Below are 17,612 nucleotides of genomic sequence, written 5' to 3'. Positions count from 1 at the left end.
TCTGCCTGCCTCAAAATCCACCACCACATAGGGCCATAGGACCCCTGTTCTTCCCACTCCAGCCCACTCAAAACGTACTCCTTGGCGCCCAGTTCCTCCTCCCCCTCAGCTCTAGGTCGGGCACCACTCTCTCCAAGCAGCTCTCCCTCACACACATATCCCCACTCTAACCCAAGTGAGCTCCCCGTCCTAGGAGCCCCAAGCCCAGGGGACCTGCCTCACCAGCTCTCCCCAGGCCTTAGTGTAAACATCTATTTTTCTGTCTTCCCAGTGACGTGGCTCTCTGACAGCAAGGACCCTGTCAGGTTTACCTGGCACAGAGCAGAGGCTGGATAAATGTTTGTTGAAAGTGTGGAAGGAACAATGATGAGGAAGGAGGCCTTGGCCCATGGAAAGCCCCAGACTCCGTCGCAGCACTTATCAGACTCAACATATATTATTTAAAATGTGGCCAAAGGAAGCAAAGCCAACTTGCCAAGACCCTGGAGGAAAGAGCTGACAAAGAAGGGAAAGGGAAATCGTGGAAACAGTTCAATTCTGGGAAGCCCTACAACTGGTATTTCGGGGTCAGTTCCAGGGACAGAACAGGGTTACCCAAATGTCTCACAGCATAAAGGGGTAGGGGAGCTCCAGCACCTCTGAAGGCAGTCCCCAGGGGCAGAGTATGACTTGCCACAGAATGAAACTAGCTCTAGGCAGGCAGTAGCGTGGGGAGAGGTAGGGCTGTGTCAGGCCCATTGACCAAGTGGTCCCACGAGGATGGAAATGGCCTTTGTTTCCACCACAAACAAGCCAGGGACACCGCGTGCAAAGACAGAGCTTTGTTCCCAAGCACAAGGAGGCAGATGGGCTCCAAGCAGACCACTGAGGCACAAAGAGGCCCGGCACCAAGAAACCGGGGTGAGTTCCGAGACTTTGCAGCCAATGCGAACACTTCTCAACTAGAACAGAGAGGGGAAGGCCGCAAGACTTCACATTTTCTGGAGGAGGGAAAGAACAATGTGCTATTGAGGCCATATCTGGAACCATGGGTCCCCCCTGAGTACCTCCTTTAAGAGCATCACTGATAAACCAGAAAGCATGCAGAGAGAACAGGACGCACCAACACTAGCATAAGCCAAAGGGCCAAGTGACTTGCCGTTTGTCTCCCTCACCAGAGCCCCACTAGCAGACCAGAGGGATTGGGGACTAAAGGCCAAACGCTCGGAGAAACAAAGGACAGAAGAGGCAATCCTTAGGAGCGGGGACACCTCTCGTCCCAGGAAGCGACAACCACAAGCTGAATGACCATGACTGCAGATGCCGCGGACAGAACGTCTGCCAAAGGCCCAGGGCAGGAGCAGACCCCTGCGCTCCTTTCCACTGAAACACCATCTGAGGGGAAGGATGTGACAAAGTATTCAAAGCACACGAAACCCACTCGCTCAACTTGGACGTGTCTGCGACGCGGTAGGGAACACTGTGCCAAGGGGAACGAGAGCTCAGGCAGATGGAGCAGCAGCTTGGGGGTTGGTGCCCTCTCTTCAAGATGAAAGCTGAGCCCTGTTCGTGTTGGTGTTGTTGTTTAGTATTGTTATTTAACTGCTCTTGTATTTATGCCTTCAGGACAGAGAAGAGGGCCCTGCCTTCTGGCAAGGCTCTGAGGCCTGCAGTCTGGCTCTGGAGTCATTACAGCATCATTGGCAAAGACTGCCTGAGGAGATGAGGCCAGGGGAGAGAGGCAGAATCTTTTAGAAGCATGTGGGAAGGCAAGCTGCCCTACCTGCTCCCAGTAAAAGTAGCCCTGGCTAATCCCCAGCCTGGGGTCATGTCAGAAGCACACGCCTCTTCTGGCCATAGCAGCCACACAGCAGCCACCCTGGACACTGGGTGGCAGCCTTGCTCCAACCTGGGGCATGTCGTGAGGCTGCCACACTCCAAGTACCAAAGGGTCTGGGGCTAGCATGGGAAACTTCTCCCAAAACAGAGTCTGGGCATCACACAACATCCTATGACTACAAATTTTCCACCCAAGGCTCAGAAGCAGGGCCGAGCCACACACCAAGACCCATACGCCCTGCTTGCCCCCCTGCCTCCACCAGCTCAAGTCAGCCAGACAGGCCACGCAACGGACAAGGCAGAAGGTCAACGATCAGATGTATTGGGGAGAGGAGAGATGAGGCACCTTCAGGGTGTCTCCCGGGGGCAGCCACCTTGGCAGTTTGCTGGGGGGTGAGAAGGAACAGGAGTTCATGGGGCTCCGCCGGCAAAGATGAGCTCCAGGGCCGCCTGGATGTCACCGCCCGTGGCCTGCAGGGCTCGCAGGCTCAGCTCGTCGTCCTGGATGCCCATGTCACGTAGCTGCTGCAGCTGAGGCTGCCACTGGCTCTGAAGAAAGAAAGGAGCAGGCAGAAGCTGTTAGCTGTGCTCCTCTGCAGACTCGCTCCGGTCTGCCCTCGCAGCGGGAGTCGGGAGAAGAACGTGGGTTCCCACGGCTTTCAGCAGAAGGGCAGGAGGGTTCAGAGAACGAACGAGCAATTTTTCCCAATTAAAAAAAGGGAAAATGCCACCGTAAAGATCAAGAGAAGGCGCAGATTACTCATAGTCTAAATTTCGAAAAATTAAACAACTTTCTTTCTCCTGCTCTATGTATAGATCAACAGACATGTACACATGGAATGGCGGGGGGAGGGCATACATTTTTAAATTAGTTTTATTTCTGAGCACAACACAGGGTGAAAAGTCTCACTCTATCCATTCCCATTCCCACCCCAGAGAACCTATTTTACTTTGAGAAAATACAAATATGTATTCTTAAATCCTTTTCTGAGACCCTTGTTCTACATTTAGCAACCCCTCCCACTTTTTTCCAACAAAGTTAATGCATCCCAGTGATCTCTCTATGCCACTAAGACCCTTTCATTTATTTTTAATTTTTTTTCTTAAGATTTTTATTTGAGAGAGCACGTGAATGTGCACACAGGATGGGGGGAAAGGGCAGGCAGAGGGAGAAGCAGATTCCTGGCTGAGCCAGGAGCCCAACTCGGGGCTTGATCCCAGGATCTTGGAACCATGACCTGAGCTGAAGGCAGATGCTTACCCAACAGAGCCACTCAGGTGCCCCTAAATAAAGATTTTTTTAATTGTACAATATTCCAAATCATGGACGTCCTGAAATGTATCATAACCAAGCTACTTCTAGTCTTCTGCCATCACAAACAATGCTACAGTGACTGCCTCTGTACAACTGTCACTTTCTACACACATTACCTCCATCTCCAGGATAAATTCCAAGAAATGGGGCTGTAAGGAATCACACAGCTTTAAGGCTAACAGTATTTCCTTTCCACAAAGAGTCTGCTATTGCCCTTTGCCCCTTTTTCTATGGAGTTCTTAATCCCAAATTACTAGAATTCTCCATACCAGGGAAGTTTTGCCCTTTGCCTGATACATGTTAAAGGTTTTTTTCCCAGTTTGTTCGGCTTCAGTCTTTGCTTGTTTTTTGTTTGTTGGTTTGGTTGGTTGGTTGGTTTGGTTTGCAATGCAGAAATCTTCACTTTTACAAACTCAAGATCTTTTACTCTTCATGTAATGGCTTCTGGATTTTGACTCTCAGCTACAAAAGGTCTTTCTACTATAAAGGTTTAAAGAAATTAACCCAAATTTTCTTTTAGTACTTTCAAAGCTTAATAATATCTCTACCTCATGAAGGAGGAAGTGCACGACTTAGGGGAAGACAATGTGCTCACCCGTGGGAAAGAGAAGGCAGTGGGGATGACACGCAAATTCAGAGGCGTGGAGAGCTTTTCAAAAACCACACAAACCAACTTGGCCTCATTTATGGGCCAGGTGGAGCCAGTGAAAGCTCCTGAGCTGGACAGCAGAGTGAAGAGGCATCTAGCTGGGGAAGATGAAGGAACAGAAAGGACAAGCTGTCCACGGGCCTGCTCCTGTTCCCCCTCACTGTCCAGTTTAGAGTTTAGAGAAACTCTGAAACTGTCCAGTTTTAGAGCTTAGTCCAGGTTTAGAGAAAACCACAGGACCTGGAAACCTGTCTTTCCCACTGGATGGCTTCATGAACCTGGAGAAGTTCCAGAAATGACACTCACCCCCAGATTCAAGTGAGGAGCAAAGGAAAGAGAAAGCAACAGACAGCTCACACATGCAGATGCGCAAGCAAACAATGGTACCTAGGACCTTCCACTTAGCTGCTAGGGTGACCTGCCCAGGAAGCAAAGCAGCAATAGTATCCTTCCTTGCTGAAAACCTTCCATGGCTCCCTGGTGATCGCAGAATCCAGCCCGGTCTCCTTACCCAGGAACTCCAGGCCTTTGTGCTCAGGCTCCTGCTCCCTTTTCACTGGCTCCATCTCAGGATCTTCTCCACAAGGACATTGCCCTCTGGCCCGCAGGCTTGGATATGCCACGTGTACCTCCACAAGTGGCTGCCTCTGCCTGGATACTGTCCTCCCACCTAAATACCTCCTTCCCCACCCGGCTAACCTCTAACCAACTCACTGACGATCACATCTCCTTGTTCCCCTCCATGGCAGGGATGATAATGGTTTGTCTCTGCCCCAGGAGCTGGACCCAGGTCTGAAATATATGTACTCAACATTCAGTCAGTGCTCATGGAATGAATGAATGGCCCCTTGACTCAAACTGCCCTAAGTATCCAAGCCACACAGTCATGGAGGCAGACCACAATCACAGGGTCTGGGAGCGGAAGCCATAGGGACAACTACCCTTGCTGGGAACACCCTCTCCTGTCACACCACCATGCCCCGGCTGTTTCTGGAGTGAAGAAATCCCTCTGGAGAGCAGAAAGAAGCTGACTACCCAAAGTAGCTAAGAAGCTGCCAGTAACCAGGACACCAGGAGTAGGGAAAACTGACCTGAAGGCTGGGTTGCCCCGAGGCCTGAAGGGCATGCTGTAGGGCTTGGCTGAAGAGATCGTTGGTGATGGGAGTCCCTGACTGGACCCCAGAAGACATTGGCGAGGTCCCCGAGGAATGGCCCTAGAGACAAAGCAGCGGTCAGTGCCACCCTCAGAGCCACCTGAGTCTTCCAGCACATTACCAGCTGCTGTCCCAGCACCCTACTGTGAGGCCCTCGGGGACCCAACTACTGCCTCCCAAAAGAGACCTGCATGAGACGACCACAGAGGGGTACCTAAAAGCTCCAGGAAAGATTCCATCCTCTTTTGCTCCAGGGAAATGGAATCAAACCCCTGACCTAGCCTAGGGCCCCAGCACTAGGAGAGATGCCCTTGGGAGCTACAGTGACCATTACCAGGAACGCTTAGGCCACATGGCTGAGCCCTGTCAGGGATGAAGAAGGGCACATTATGTGAGCTATGAAGAGAGGAATTCTGGACTGTACTGAACCCTGGAGGCTAAGCCTTAAAGCCTAGGGGTGAAGGGGAGGTCGACAGAGCTGTCCTGAGAACCCCACCATGGCTCTAGGCACACTTCAGCTCAAACCAGGTGGAGTACCGAGGCTAATACCGCTGGGGCGCCTCTCCCCTGGGGGCCAGCCTCCCTCTTCAGGCCCTCCCTTCATACCTGGGTGCCAGGAGTCGGTGTGTGAGAGCTGCTCTCCGGAGTGCTGGCCAGGGCTAGGGCGGTGGCCAGCTCACTCTGGGTGATGGGCCGGGGGCCGGCAGCTCCACTGTACCCCAAGGAGGCTGGGCGTGAGCTGGGTGTGCTGCTAGAGGGCGTGGACCTGGAGCTCTGGAGAAGGGAGGCAACCAGGAGAGTGGCAGTGTAGCACTGTGACAGTCCCACATGGGCCCCGCCCCTGCTACAGGACCTGCCTGAACGGCTGCCAGGCTCAGAAGGGAAGAGTATGCCACAGATTGGCCACCGAAGGGGTTAAGACCACCTCCCAGCTTGGGTGTGCCAAGTCCCAGGGAGAGGCACGTCTCGGGCACCCTCTCAAGTGGCAAGCAGCCAGGCCACTTACTGGGTGAAAGTCGTCCTCGTCATCAGAGAGCCCTTCGAACAGGAAGCCACCTGGAGGAGGGAGAACAGATTTGGGGAGGAAGAACAGAAAGGCACAGGCGTAGCTCCAGAATCAGATACTCTCCAAATTCACATTTTCGTCTCTCCCCTTGGAAAATTACAGGACAGATGCACTCCCTGACTCAAACCGAGAGTTCCCAAGGAACGCCCTCTGCCAGGGCTATACATAGCTGCTGAGTAAAGCAAATCCCTGGGCTATTGCGGGCTCCCCAGGGGGCCGGCGTTACGCCACCCTGGGGCCTACCGGGCATGTCCCGATATGAGCTGGAGGGTGCGCTCCGTGAAGAGGAGTCGGCTCCCGGCAGCGGGGTGCTGCCAGCCACCGAGTGCAGGACCAGGACGATGGCATTGACCAGGGCTGGGTGAGCAGGCACCAACCTGGGACAGAGGCAGAAAGAAACAGAGGGTGACTGGGAAGGACCGAGTACCCTCAGCATGACAGAAGTTCTGGGTGCCCTCCAGACAATCGCACTGCCTATACCCGCCTTTCAATTCCTCAGCACCTCCCAATGGCTGCCTTTGTCCTCCTACTGCTCTGTCCCCAGCAACAGCAGTAGGCTCTGTGCTCTGAGGGTCCCCTGCCGATGCTCCACCTGCCCTCCAGCAAGGCATGATGGGACATGCGCAGCCTAGGAGGCTCAGAGGCCCTTCTCCAGTCTCAACTCCGCAGAGACTTTCTTCCAGGAAATCTCTGGGAGGTCCCCTCTCTTCCTTCATGTGCAGAATAAGGGATAGGACCTTTACTGTATCCCTTCCAAATTACTCTAGAATTTTAGTGATCACTGCACCTGCTTATTTCCCCATCCTAAAGTATTTCCAAGGCTCTCCAATATCTACAGAGAGAGCGGAACTGAACCAGGCCCGCAAAGCCATCGCCCTCAGAACCCTGCTTGTCTCCACATCTCCATGTGTCCCTGCCCTTGGACTTTGTCGGTCTACTGGTAGCCCCTGCTCTTTCTCACCTCCTGACATACTTCACAGGTGGACTCAGGGATAGCCAGGATCAGGCTCCAAGAGCAGAACCCAGGGCGACAATGAGGTTTCTGGGCCAACCATCTGGGGAGGGATAGGGGACCCTTTAACAAGATGGGTATACTTACGTATCAAGCATGCTGGGATCAGCGAAGACAGAGAAGAGGTCCTTGTCCTGGAGAACACCTGAAGGAGAATAGGCCTCACCTCAGAGACTGGGAATCCAGCCAGATCCAGGAGGGCAAAGAGGCTGTAGGCCTCAGAACAATCGGCTCAACAGGGACACAGGATCACAAAGCAGCTTCCATGAAAAGGTGGGGGAACAAAGCTCCAAGAAGCACAAGTCAAGTGTTCTCCATCTTGTGCCCCTCTCATTGCCTCCACTTAGGTCACATGCCTCAGACTAACAAGCCAGCCTCTCCTCCCCATATGTCTGGGTTCTTCCCTAAGCCACCAATGTGTCCAGGAAGTCTTTCCTGCAGGGGGCTAACTGCTGCCCCCCATTTGGCATCCTCATGTCTCATTTCTTTTTTTTTTTTTAGATTTATTTATTTATTTGACAGAGATCACAAGTAGGCAGAGAGACAGGTGGTGGGGGGTGGGGACAAGAAGTAGGCTCCCTGCTGAGCAGAGAGCCCGACGTGGGGCTTGATCCCAGAATCCTGGGATCATGATCTGAGCCGAAAGCAGCAGCCCAACCCACTGAGCCACCCAGGTGCCCTCATGTCTCATTTCTGATGTTAGGTAGGCCATGACTTCTCAGTGGCACTGACCACTTTTGGAAGACTAGGGACAGGGGGCGCGTCTTGGTCTCTCTTTTCTCCCCAACAAGACCAGCGATTCTGGATAAGATGGGAATTGCCTTCCCCTGGTTTCTCCTTCTCCAACAGCTCCTATTTCTTCTGGCACTTACCAAGAGCAATAGGGTCACTGCTGAGGCCCGGCGTGGCCACAATGATCTGATCCAGAGACTCCTTATTGCCAAGCATCTTGAAGACCTGCAGGAGAAATGGGGAGGCTGGGCACTCTACTGGCCCAATCCACTCAGCAAACACCCACACGCTGCTGAAGGGCTTCCTCCCTCTACAAGCTCATGCCCACACACCACCTCAGTGGAACAGTAGCCCCAGGAAACTGACAAACCTCTTTTTGCTCTAACATTGTGGCTTACTGGAGGGTAAACAATTTAAAAAAAAAAAAGGCAAGATCAAAGTAAACCTTCAATTTCTATTCCTTTCCCTCATCTGAGGTTCTAATGTTTCCAAAATAAAAGCTCTCTTTGTAAAGCCTGTAGCAAACATTCCTCTAGGTCCCAAAAGCCCTTTTCAACCTCTATAAAATTATCATTTTGTATGCATACATATGGGGAAGTTTGCAGCTCTATTAATTTGGTTTATCCATTCCCCTACAGAGACACATTAGCGTATCTGCCCAGTAAGGAAATCCAGGTAAGGCACGGTGGGCAGGCGACTCAGGAGCAAGTCCCAGAACGAGTTCCCGCAGAAACAGCATGTGGATCCACTGGTTGAAACTACATTCATTCCATGAAGCTGCTATCAGGAGAGGCGGGATCATTATCATTAGAGGGAATCAACAATACCTAGCTGAGAGAGCCCCTCTGGGGGATGAGAGGGCTCTACTGAGACCCACAGGCATGACAAAAACTCCCTAGGAACTCTCGGTAGCCATGGCGATGGGCTGCCAACTCCCACTCTACACCCCTCACCCACTATCCCGGGAAGAGGCTCCCAGCACAAGCTCGCACTCACCGCCTCCCTGTAGGATGAGCTGCTGTGCAGGGCGGTATGCAGCACCCGGAACTCCCTCAGGGCAGCCACTTTGTCCACAGGTTCTGGGATGAGACACTCAGTTACCCACAACCCAGCCTGGCCCTGTGATAGAGGCACAGCAGCATTTCGGCGCTTTCCCCAGCACCCCACCAAGTGGACGAGGGCCCCCATGCAGAAACACCACTGGAGCCCCAGAGGTGAAAACCACACTCTCTTTTAAGCATCTCTGGCACATAAAATGAAGAGCTTCCAATTTCCGGCAAAGGTGACTCTTGCCACACAGAAAAGAGAGCTCTGATCGGTCTCCCGCTGTGGGAATTCTAGACTTCTGACATTTGCAAGGGGGAAGGTATGATCAACTCAGCAGACTTTTTATACAGTGGTTTAAAATAAGTACCGAAAGCCATCTGAACAATATGGAGCGATGCTGACACAGTATGGTAAGGGAGAGAAATAGAACACAAAGTTGTACATATGTTTTCTAGTAAAACTGCGTAAAATGTGTCCATGTACACGTGGTCCCAGGCTAGAAGGGTACAAAGGGAAGAATAGGACTTAGGTAGGGTGGCACAATCAAAGCTGATTGTTTCCTCTTTGGTATCTTCTTCCAGGCTTCTGTAATATTATTCTGGATTTGAAAAAGTATATATAAGAAGGACCAAGGAAACACACTGTGCTCCTAGGGTTCTTGATAACCTTGTATTACACACCCCATAGCAAGTGGCTCACTGAGACTCAAAGCTCCCTTCTGATCTTTGGACACTATGATTCAGTCCCATACATGGGAAAGTTTAGCAGTTGTCTTAGTTTTCCTTGGTTTACTTTACTATTGAGGACATCAGCCCATTTCATAGGGGAAGAAATCTGGATATAAGGAGAGGGAGAAGGTAGGAAGTCCACACTGGATCACACTTTGAAGTGTGGTTCTCCTCACCCAAGACAGCTACTTGTGATCTTACACACTGTGTACTGCCCAACTCCAGGGCCATCGGTCCCAAAGCAAGGGGAATAGCACCCGGGGTCTGGGGCAGCAATCATGTCCTTCCCTCTACTTCTAATCAGAGGTACCTTTCAACAAAGATTCATCTTAAGTGAATTACCCAATTTATTCATTCAACAAACATGAAGTAAGCCATTTACTCCAGGCCTGGTTTGGGGAAAGGCAGAGGAAGGCACAAAAATAAGACTCCCTACCACAGCAAGGAGCTCTTGGGACAGGAGAAGCAGCAAGACTAGATCAAAGCCACAAACACACAAGGACAAAGTAACAGGCTGAATGCTCCACAGAGATGCAGGTCCCAGTTAGGGCATGCGGAGCAGGAAGCAGACCGCCGTCACGGAGAGGGCGGGCTAGGACACAGAGCCGTCTCCCAGGGGAGACCATCTGAGAGGGTGCTCAAGGCCAAGCAGATGTTTACTGGGGGAGAAAGTCCTAAGCTTAAGTGAGAACATGTGCAAAGCCACAGAAGCCTAGAACAATGAAGGGCTTTGACAGAGCAGCAAGTTGGTTTTTTTTTTTTTTTTTTTTAGATTTTATCTATTTATCTGACAGGCAGAGATCACAAGCAGGCAGAGAGGCAGGAAGAGAGAGAGGAGGAAGCAGGCTTCCTGCTGAGCAGAGAGCCCGATGCGGGGCTCGATCCCAGGACCCCATGATCATGACCTGAGCCAAAGGCAGTGGCTTTAACCCACTGAGCCACCCAGGTACCCCAGCAAGTTGGTTTTTGTGGCTGGAGCTCAGGGTACACGTCGTCGCTGCTGGAACAGCAGGCTGAGTGAGATCCTGAGGAGACTGGTAACCTGCCACAGAGAACCATCAAAGAGATCCAGGTGGGAAGGAAGGGACTGAAAGGTTCTCCTCCTACAGGCGCTAATTGAGTGGGAGATCAAGAAATGTGCTTCCTTTTTTAAGAGCACTCAAGGATAAAATATCCAAAATGCCATCATGATAGGATTCTTTTCGGATATGAGTTTATTTTCACTCACAATAAAACGTGATTTTGTTTCAAAAATAAATCTCTAGGCCAAAGGGAGGAGGAAATGGACTCTTAATAGATTAAGCCCGCCATCAGCAAAGAGTTATGGTTGTCTCCAAAACATTCCGGAGCTAATCTCAGTCTCACTCTTTGGAAGTGGGAGACAGCCAGCCCGATGGAAAGAACGTGGGTTCTGGAGCCAGGAAAACCTGATTCACATCCCAGCTCTTGCACTCACTTTCTAAGTAGATGACCTTGAATGAATACCTTTTCTTTTAAAGATTTTATTTATTTGAGAGAGAGCAAGAGAGAACGCACGAGCACCGCCCACGTGCATGCCTGCAAGCAGGGGGAGGGGCAGAGGGAGAAGCAGGCTCCCCGCTGAACAGGGAGTCAACACGGGACTTGATCCCAGAACCCTGAGATCATGACCTGAGCTGAAAGCAGATGGTTAACCAACTGAGCCACCCTGGCGACCCAATAAATGCCTTTTCTAATGCTCCTTTTCCTCATCTATAAAACGCTAACGCTGTCATCTGGCTGGCAGGCCTAATGATGAAATGCGGTATCAAAGAGAAACAATCTAGCTAGAAGGAGCAACATATGTTACTTTCCTTCTGGCAGTGCCCTCCAGCCAGAAGACCAGAGGGGCACACCTGGGGTAGACCACGTTGGGGTTACAGCTCTGTACAGAGAGGAGGGTGCACACCATGGGAAGTGTGGACACCTCAATCAGATGACATCAGAGAAAACTGATAGGATTTGGGCTTTGGCTGTGATGTGGGGGGACATTTAAAGAAGTATGGTTTTGTTCTGGGTTGAAGGCTGTCAGGAAGTGGGGAGGACTTTATGACTGGGTATCTTAACAATTCATACTTACGGGCACCTGGGTGGCTCAGTGGGTTAAGCCTCTGCCTTCAGCTCAGGTCATGATCTCAGGGTCCTGGGATTGAGCCCCGCATCGGGCTCTCTGCTCAGCGGGCAGCCTGCTTCCCCCCCTCCCATCTCTGCCTACTTGTGATCTCTCTCTCTCTTTCTCTGTCAAAAAATAAATAAAAGTCCTAAAAAAAAAAAAAAAAAAAATCCTTACCTAGAAGGAAGGAAAACTAGAACAAGGCCAAAGCTTGTTCTGGTAAAAATGAAACAGTCAATCATGACAGCTGGACACAGGGGTATGTGGTCATTTTTGTGATGTGGACCATGTTCAGGGCTTTGTCTCTATTCAGAAATGAGAGGGATCTTATTGTTGCCTTGATCCATTACTTTCTCAGAGTGAGTGGCCTTATAGATGTTGGCGATCTGTTTCAAGGCCTAGCTGAGGGCCAGGCCAATCTCTGAATGTCAAAGACTGCCTTTCTCTTTCTCATTTCCCACAAGTGGACAAAAGAAGATCTTTTGGGGGCACCTGGGTGGCTCAGTGGGTTGAGCCTCTGCCTTCAGCTCAGGTCATGATCCCAGGGTCCTGGGATCAAGCCCCACATCGGGCTCCATGCTCTCTCTCTGCCTCTCTCTCTGCCTACTTGTGATCTGTTTGTCAAATAAATAAATAAAATCTTTTTAAAAAAAGAAAGAAGAAGATCTTTTTGTCCTTTATGTTTAGAATTGAAAAGAGGAGAAATTTCAAGCTTATAATCAATCACAGCCATCATGAAAGTACAAAAATATGTCAAACTGCCAGTTTCACAAAGCTAATCTTTTCACACAGCTTAGTTTTATCCTTGGAAAAGCTTTTAAAACACAGATAGGAAAATTTAAATTATGAATTCTAAGCAGCGCCTTTTATTAATAAATCAAAAAGGCATTAAAGGTCTTGTAAGTTTACTCCAAGAGCTACTTTAATACTGTTATTCTCAAGCTTCAGGAAATTACACTACCAGGATAGCAGGAGGGATTGGGCTGAATAAATCACCACCTAGGGCCACTTGTGGGGAGATTTGCTAACAGAAGAACAAACTACATAATTACAGGAACACGAGGTGTTTCCAGCTTTTTTCTGATGAGAACAACAACAAAAGCAAAAGATACAAGGTTCACTGAGAAATCCACTGTTAATCTAAAGGAGTTTAAAGAGACACACACTCCCCATTCCACTAGGAAATAGTGGGTAATGGACTTAAAAAGTAGAGCAACAAACCCCTTTCTGTTAGTGGTGTTGACAGCAAGTAGATCAAAACTGCCCTCTATTACCAAAGGGAGACTAATCCAGTAAGTAACAAAGATATCCTCCATCACCACCTCAGTAAATCGCCTCTTTATTCCACCCAGGCCATGCCTCAAGAACACACAGACCCTTTTTTTGGAGAGATTACGGAGGCTCTCCCCATCTACGGACCCCTACTCACCTGGTTTCTGATCAGGCTCGGGCCAGGACTTCCGCAGAACATGGACTGTGGAGCCAGGTTGAATGCCGTAGAAGTCAAGGGTCTGGTCATCTTTAAGCTTCCGGCCACAGTATATCAGATCTAAAAAGAGAATGGTCCACTTATATTTTGCTCCTCAAAACAATGTAGATGGTTTCTGCTTCTAAGAAACTTATCTTGATTGGACAGACAGCTGGAGAATGATACTGGCTTTAAAAAGTACTCTTATGTATTACATACATTTTAATAAAAATCATTAGCAAGTACCAAGTCCTGGAGACTGCTCAATTTAAACGAATGGGAAAATAAAACAACAAAAAAAGGATGAACCAATTGGATCCCTCAGCTATAACAAATTATGTTTATAATCTAATTTGATTCCTTCTTCCTCCACCTTGAATACCCTTGCCATCCTCCTTTCCTTTTTTATTACCTTCCCTCTAACCAACCAGGCAAACAAAAATCCTTCTAATCATCCCTCAAAATCCATCTGGAATATCATATACTGCGGGCCTCCCCCAACGATGCGTTCCTCCGTCTCTAGTCTACCCCAAATTCTTGCTCTTCCATGTCATAGTTAAGGAACTCTGTGATAAGGATGCTCAGTTTAACGTACAACTGAAATGACAACCGACAGTTTTATTGCACAGTTTGTGTTTCTATTCACCCAACAACATTCACTTCCCTGGACTGTTAACATGATGAGGCAACAAATCCCAAACTCTTAACTTACCCTTGCAATTCCAGAAGTATCTCCCCAGAAAGAGATCAGAGTAGCAGCCCATTCCCAGTCCACAGAAACTCACCAATCAGCTCAGGGTCTGGAACCGACTCCTGGAGTTTGCCAGCAATGAGCTGTTTCAGAAATGAAATACTGTAGCCCCCCAGAGAGTATTCACCCAGCTCAGACTCTGGCAACTGGAGAATAGACTTTGGGGCAAGTGGCTGGTCAGCCAGCTTCACCGCCAGGTGCCAATCTGAGAGAGACATCCTCTCTCTTTCGCGCTCTCTCTTTCTCCCTGTAAAGAAACAAAGGCTCACTGGTTAAAGGGCCTACACCATCCCCACCCCACCAAGGGGTTGAATGAAAACTAATTCAGTCTGACACTGCTGGAAAAACACAGGATGCAACATTGGGAGGCCAGAACTAGAATCGGAGTCCTCTCCTTACTCACCCTATGATCAACAGCACAGAACTCCAGCTCTCTGGGCCTCAGTTCCTTCATCGTTAAAGTGGACATAAAAACACCATCTCATTTAATAGGAATGTTGTGAGGTTCAAATGAGATCATCTTTATGCTCCTTATTTCCAGTTTTCTTCATCAAGTCTTCTTGAACTGCAATAGCTTTGTAACAAGCTCCCTGCCTCTTGTCTATCTCTCTATCAAATACCCATGCTGAAAGCCAACGAATCCCTTTCTTTTTTTCAACTCAGTAGAGTTAACATACAGTTGAGTATTCCTTTCAGGTGTCCATTTAGCTATTCCACAATTCTGTACATTACTCACTGCTCATCCTGATTAAGTATACTCTTAAGTCCCATCACCTATTTCACCCATCCCTCCACCCAACTCCCTTCTGGGAACCATCTATTTGTTCTCCACAGTTAATCATCACCTTAGAACACAGACCTTACCAAGTTATTCCTCTGCTTAGAACCCCACCAATGACTCCAAACCACTGCTATGAATAAGTCGAAACTCCACAGCCTGGCATGATAACATCTTTTCTGTTCCCTCTGCCGGTCTTCCTCTCCCCCACCCCCCAACAGGGCCCTGCCCTACCCTAACCTCCCCAGCACTCACACTGCATATAATTCCTTCTCCCTTAGGTCTCTTAGCAAACTCCTAACAAGATCAACTCAAATACAACCTCCTCGACCCCCTCTCCCTTTCCTCTGAGGTTCTCATGTTCACTCAAGGCAAAGGGTAACAAATATCTATTTAATTCTCAACCCTCCACCCCAACCCATTCTAGGAGGCCCTGGAAAGCAAAGACTAGAATTTTTGCCTTTATTGTCCCACTGCTTGGCAAATGTGCCCAGAAAATGCATCAGGAACTCCGAGGGTGGAAGAATCTCATAGGACCAGGCAAGCCCTCGTTATAATCATTCCAAAGAGCATAACCTGATTCCAAAGCGGCCTCTAGTAGGCAAGTTAAAAAAAAAAAAAAAAATGCCGTGTGGCTTTGAGGCTGCACAGCAGACCCCAAGGCATCCTCAAGGTACCGATCTACTTTAATACTGCTCAGGTTTATAAGAATAAATACGTCTTTTTATATACCATATCTCATTTAATCCTCTCAATTGTTTCTTGAGGCAGGCATTATCATCCAGATAATACAGACGAGGGAACTGAAACTCGGAAAGGTGAAGTTGCTGGCCCAAGGTTATAGACAGCTAGTAGTGGGGCAGGGACACTATCTTTAGGTGACGACCCCACCGCTCCCACGGGACCAGCTAACTAGTAGACACACGCCTAGCCCGCGCGGCCCAACACCCGGCGCCCTCACCCGTCCCGCGGAAGGAATCCGGCCGCAGAGCCGCCGGTGTAAACACACTCCGGTCCACTCGCCGGAAGCCGGAAGCCCTGCGCTGCACTCTGGGAGTTGCAGTTTCTGAGGCAGCCCCGCCCCTTCTGAGGGGCCTGTAGGCTGGTGGCTCTGCTAGTGGCAAAGCTTCCGGTTGACGGGGAGGGCGTGGCTTCTAGGCCACTTGAAATTTGCCGCGCGAGGGTATCTACCGGGCTTTCGTGGGCGAGGGGCCTGGTACTTGTCTGCCTTCCAGGGCGCGAGTCGTGGGAGGTGGGCCTGGCGCCGTTCCAGGAAACGTGCAGAGTCCGTGGGCTACGGCGAGCTTTCAGGGCGCCGCCAGAGGGAAAGCTCGCCCGCATCCCCTCTCCCTCCTACCCTGGTCCCCCTCAGCCCCGAGGGCGCTTTCCCGAGCGGCCTCTTCAGACACAGCCCCGCGGTACGTCGCGGTCCTCACCCTAGAAAACGGCGTTCACCCGGGTGAAGTCAGCCTCTTCGGTGTGCCTCTCGTCGCCAGCCTGCCTACCTGTGGAGGCAGATGGGGAAGGGAAGGACGCGTCCCTCTAAACCATGGAGGGTTGTTACTAAGTGGAGTTCCTGACACCTCAGCACGCAGAGGCGAGGTTTATCTAACAGTCATCCATATAATTCGGGGAGAGGAATTTCCACTGAACTGTCACAGAGAAACTGCATATTTTAGATGCACGGTTAGAACGGGATTGTTTGCACAGAAGTTAGAATTAGCGCTAAAATGTTGAAGAGGGGCAGCATCTAATTGGACTCCATTCGAGAATTAAGGACTAAGGAAAGCAAAAACAAACCAAAAACCAGGTGAAGTTAATGAGGTTGATCGTAGCAGTTGAAGGCTGATCTGGGGTGCACGAACGTGGAAGTGTAATTCCAGAACATTCCAACGTAGGCCCAGGGAGTGGGGTAGCCACTGAGCAGGATAGCTTGACTGAGGAGAGCAGACTGCATGGTCTGAGAGGACCAAAGCATTGAGCCCCTCAGAGATCGCCCCTGACGCCACTGCATGAAATGGAAAACTTTGAAAAAAATTGCACCCTATGTCAAAGGGCAAACTGGAAAAACAAAACAAAAAACGATGCATCAGCGCTCAGAAGACAGGAAAAATTCTCTCTGCTAGGTTGGGCAGGACCATAAAAAGGGAGTTGGTGGTGTGAAAGAATAGTCTAATCTGTGAATCTGAAGACCCAGGTCTATACTTTGTGCAAGTTTGTGTTCAGACTTTCCCAGAAACATCCAAAATTGGTCCTAGGATCTGCGTTTTAACATAAACAGTAGGATATAATGTCTAAAGAATGGATGCAGAAACTGAAGCACTATTAGATTAAAGATTCAGTGGCAGGAGAAAATGTGTAGCTGGGTGGCTTTTGTGTGAGTTAAGTTGTTTTGGCTGAAGTCTGCTATTTAATAAGCTGGGGGAGAGGCAAATAACATTTGAGTGTCTACAATTAAAATTTTTTTATCTAATTTATTCTTCCACAGAGAGCAACAAAACCCAGGTCTATATGAATAAAAAAATATAGAACTGATGACGTAAGAATAAAATCAGGTAGAATGCTCAAAGTGTTATCGTATTAGTATTAGCTCGTTTTGTTAAATCCACTTTATTTAGAAAGAATTTATATATAATAAAATGTACATTTTTAAAATGGTCCTGGGGCTCTTGGAAGCAAATTTAAATTATTAAAGACATTAAAGAAGATATCAAGCCTTTAAGACATGATGAAAAAAGAATTTGAGAAGAGCCAAAAGAACTTTTAGAAATAAGTATTGTCACTGAGATTAGGAATTGCACAAATGTGGGTCCTTGTCAAGAATGTATATTGTTGGGGCGCCTGGGTGGCTCAGTGGGTTAAGCCGCTGCCTTCGGCTCAGGTCATGATCTCAGGGTCCTGGGATCTAGTCCTGCATTGGGCTCTCTGCTTAGCAGGGAGCCTGCTTCCTCCTCTCTCTCTCT

The 17,612-nt window shown here is 49.3% G+C and overlaps 1 protein-coding gene across 2 annotated transcripts; it reads right to left on the bottom strand.

Annotated features, from left to right (window-relative positions):
• Nucleotides 1-2,119: 2,119 nt before the first annotated feature.
• UBL7 (ubiquitin like 7) lies at nucleotides 2,120-15,717 on the bottom strand. Of its 2 annotated transcripts, none has more exons than XM_004758413.3 (11): nucleotides 15,611-15,717; nucleotides 13,906-14,118; nucleotides 13,082-13,201; nucleotides 8,743-8,825; nucleotides 7,887-7,971; nucleotides 7,102-7,159; nucleotides 6,246-6,379; nucleotides 5,943-5,992; nucleotides 5,543-5,710; nucleotides 4,874-4,996; nucleotides 2,120-2,367 (listed from the first exon to the last, which is right to left on the bottom strand). In XM_004758413.3, the coding sequence occupies exons 2-11, from the start codon at nucleotides 14,087-14,089 to the stop codon at nucleotides 2,230-2,232; spliced, it is 1,143 nt and encodes a 380-aa protein (XP_004758470.1). In that variant the 5' UTR covers nucleotides 14,090-14,118; nucleotides 15,611-15,717; the 3' UTR covers nucleotides 2,120-2,229. The 2 variants fall into 2 exon arrangements, with proteins under 2 accessions (XP_004758470.1, XP_004758471.1); XM_004758414.3 differs by lacking the exon at nucleotides 15,611-15,717 and adding an exon at nucleotides 14,275-14,325.
• Between the last annotated feature and the right edge of the window lie 1,895 nt (nucleotides 15,718-17,612).

The sequence above is a fragment of the Mustela putorius genome, unplaced genomic scaffold (assembly GCF_011764305.1).
Source record: "Mustela putorius furo isolate JIRA1106 unplaced genomic scaffold, ASM1176430v1.1 tig00003972_pilon_pilon_pilon, whole genome shotgun sequence".
Classification (NCBI taxonomy): domain Eukaryota; kingdom Metazoa; phylum Chordata; class Mammalia; order Carnivora; family Mustelidae; genus Mustela; species Mustela putorius.
This window is presented reverse-complemented; position numbering and strand designations above follow the sequence as displayed.

Bases quoted from the DNA above. Each gene is read 5' to 3' on its own strand.
- UBL7 (XM_004758413.3), bottom strand. From the start codon at position 14,089: ATGTCTCTCTCAGATTGGCACCTGGCGGTGAAGCTGGCTGACCAGCCA. The intron at 7,160-7,886 runs GTAAGTGCCAGA...ATTCTCCTTCAG, and splicing joins CAGTGACCCTATTGCTCTTG to GTGTTCTCCAGGACAAGGAC. The intron at 6,380-7,101 runs GTAAGTATACCC...CCTCTGTCCCAG, and splicing joins GATCCCAGCATGCTTGATAC to GTTGGTGCCTGCTCACCCAG.